The sequence below is a fragment of the Nicotiana sylvestris genome, chromosome 2 (genome assembly GCF_000393655.2).
Source record: "Nicotiana sylvestris chromosome 2, ASM39365v2, whole genome shotgun sequence".
NCBI lineage: Eukaryota > Viridiplantae > Streptophyta > Magnoliopsida > Solanales > Solanaceae > Nicotiana > Nicotiana sylvestris.
The window spans coordinates 69,890,339-69,891,721 of NC_091058.1; the positions used below are offsets into that span (position 1 = coordinate 69,890,339).

Genomic DNA, 1,383 nt, shown 5'->3' on the forward strand with positions numbered 1-1,383 from the left:
AATCCACCTGACCAGCTTTCTCTATGACTTCACAATGTATCATTTGAGCATTCTCCCTTATCTTAGTAACCTGGTTAGTGTCCCACAATACCCATATCCTTCCATTCTTGTCTGATGCATAATTATTCATAATGCTCTACCCTGTAGCTATGTTTTTTGTTATACTTCTGCTTTACTCTATTTTACTCTTGTTTCAACTATGCCAGCTATCCCAATTTTTTTTTGTTTTCAGGAGTTTCTTCAGTTCTTTTTGCTTGTATCTTTTATTTACTCCCCTTATATTCCATACTAACTAGTTCATAATGATCTCGTTACTTTACCTCCTATGTCTGGAGGTATTGTGTGTGCTGCCTTCCCCTCTCTACTCAATATTTGGTATTCACTCCTCAATGGTACTGATCCCAAATTTGGGAAATGATTGTCATTGAAGTCTGGGATTTGACTTTCCACCTCTTTCCTTGTATTCCCTGGTGTTTGTACTTCATTGCTTATTGATTTCTGTTTCTCAACCTCTCTTGACCCTTGTCCTACTTCCATTATTCTCCTATTATCCTATTGTTGCATCATTCCTTTCTCTGGGGCAATTTCTTGTCCAACTTCTTTCATCTTCCCTTTCTCCTTTGTAACCCAATGTTGCACTACTTTTTTTGGTATTCTTTGTTCATTCTTGGTATTCATTTGAATCTGCCTACCTCGTTCCTGCTTGCAATCATGCCCAATGGTTTGACATTTTTCACAAAACTTTGGTTTCCAGTCATAGATAACTGATTGCATAAATGTTTTCCCATTTGAATCTTCCACTCTTATTTCTTCCTTTAGAGGCTTTGTCACATCTACCTCTATTAGCATTCTAGCATATGAAATTCTTATTTGTTTTGCAGTGCATTCATCAGCATACATAGGCATACCAATAGAACTTGCAATCCTACTTAGTGAGTTCTTCCCCCAGTAATTAAATGGAAGTTTTGGAAATCTAACCCATAATGGAATCTCGGTGGGAAATTCCTTCTCAAAATCAAAGTCAGTTGTCCATTGTTTAAGTATAATTGGCCTATTACGGATAGTATATGGACCTGCTAACAAAATTTCCTTCATATCTTCCATCGATTTAAATTTGATTATGTAATAACCATCCTCATGCAAATATAACTCTGGATCTGGAATCGAATTCCATGTGTTTTCTATATACCTCTTCATTACATTATATCCTGGCAAATCACCCAGAACATACGCAATTAAAGCCCCTTTCCATTTCTCTGTTTTTCTATCAACTTCCTCCTTTTCTAATTGTACTCTAATTTCATCATCTACCGCTTGTGGAGTATGTAGGTTAGTTTCATACCATTTTCAGCTGCTTTATTCTTCGCAAATAAGCTTCTCCAT

The 1,383-nt window shown here is 36.3% G+C and overlaps 1 protein-coding gene across 1 annotated transcript; it reads right to left on the bottom strand.

The window, feature by feature from the left end:
• Positions 1-552: 552 nt before the first annotated feature.
• LOC138885050 (uncharacterized) lies at positions 553-1,104 on the bottom strand. Its single transcript, XM_070165939.1, has one exon. It carries the CDS (start codon positions 1,102-1,104, stop codon positions 553-555), a length of 552 nt encoding a protein of 183 aa, XP_070022040.1.
• Between the last annotated feature and the right edge of the window lie 279 nt (positions 1,105-1,383).

What these genes read in the sequence shown, in the direction of transcription:
- LOC138885050 (XM_070165939.1), bottom strand. Translation starts at nt 1,104, where the DNA reads ATGGAAGATATGAAGGAAATTTTGTTAGCAGGTCCATATACTATCCGT.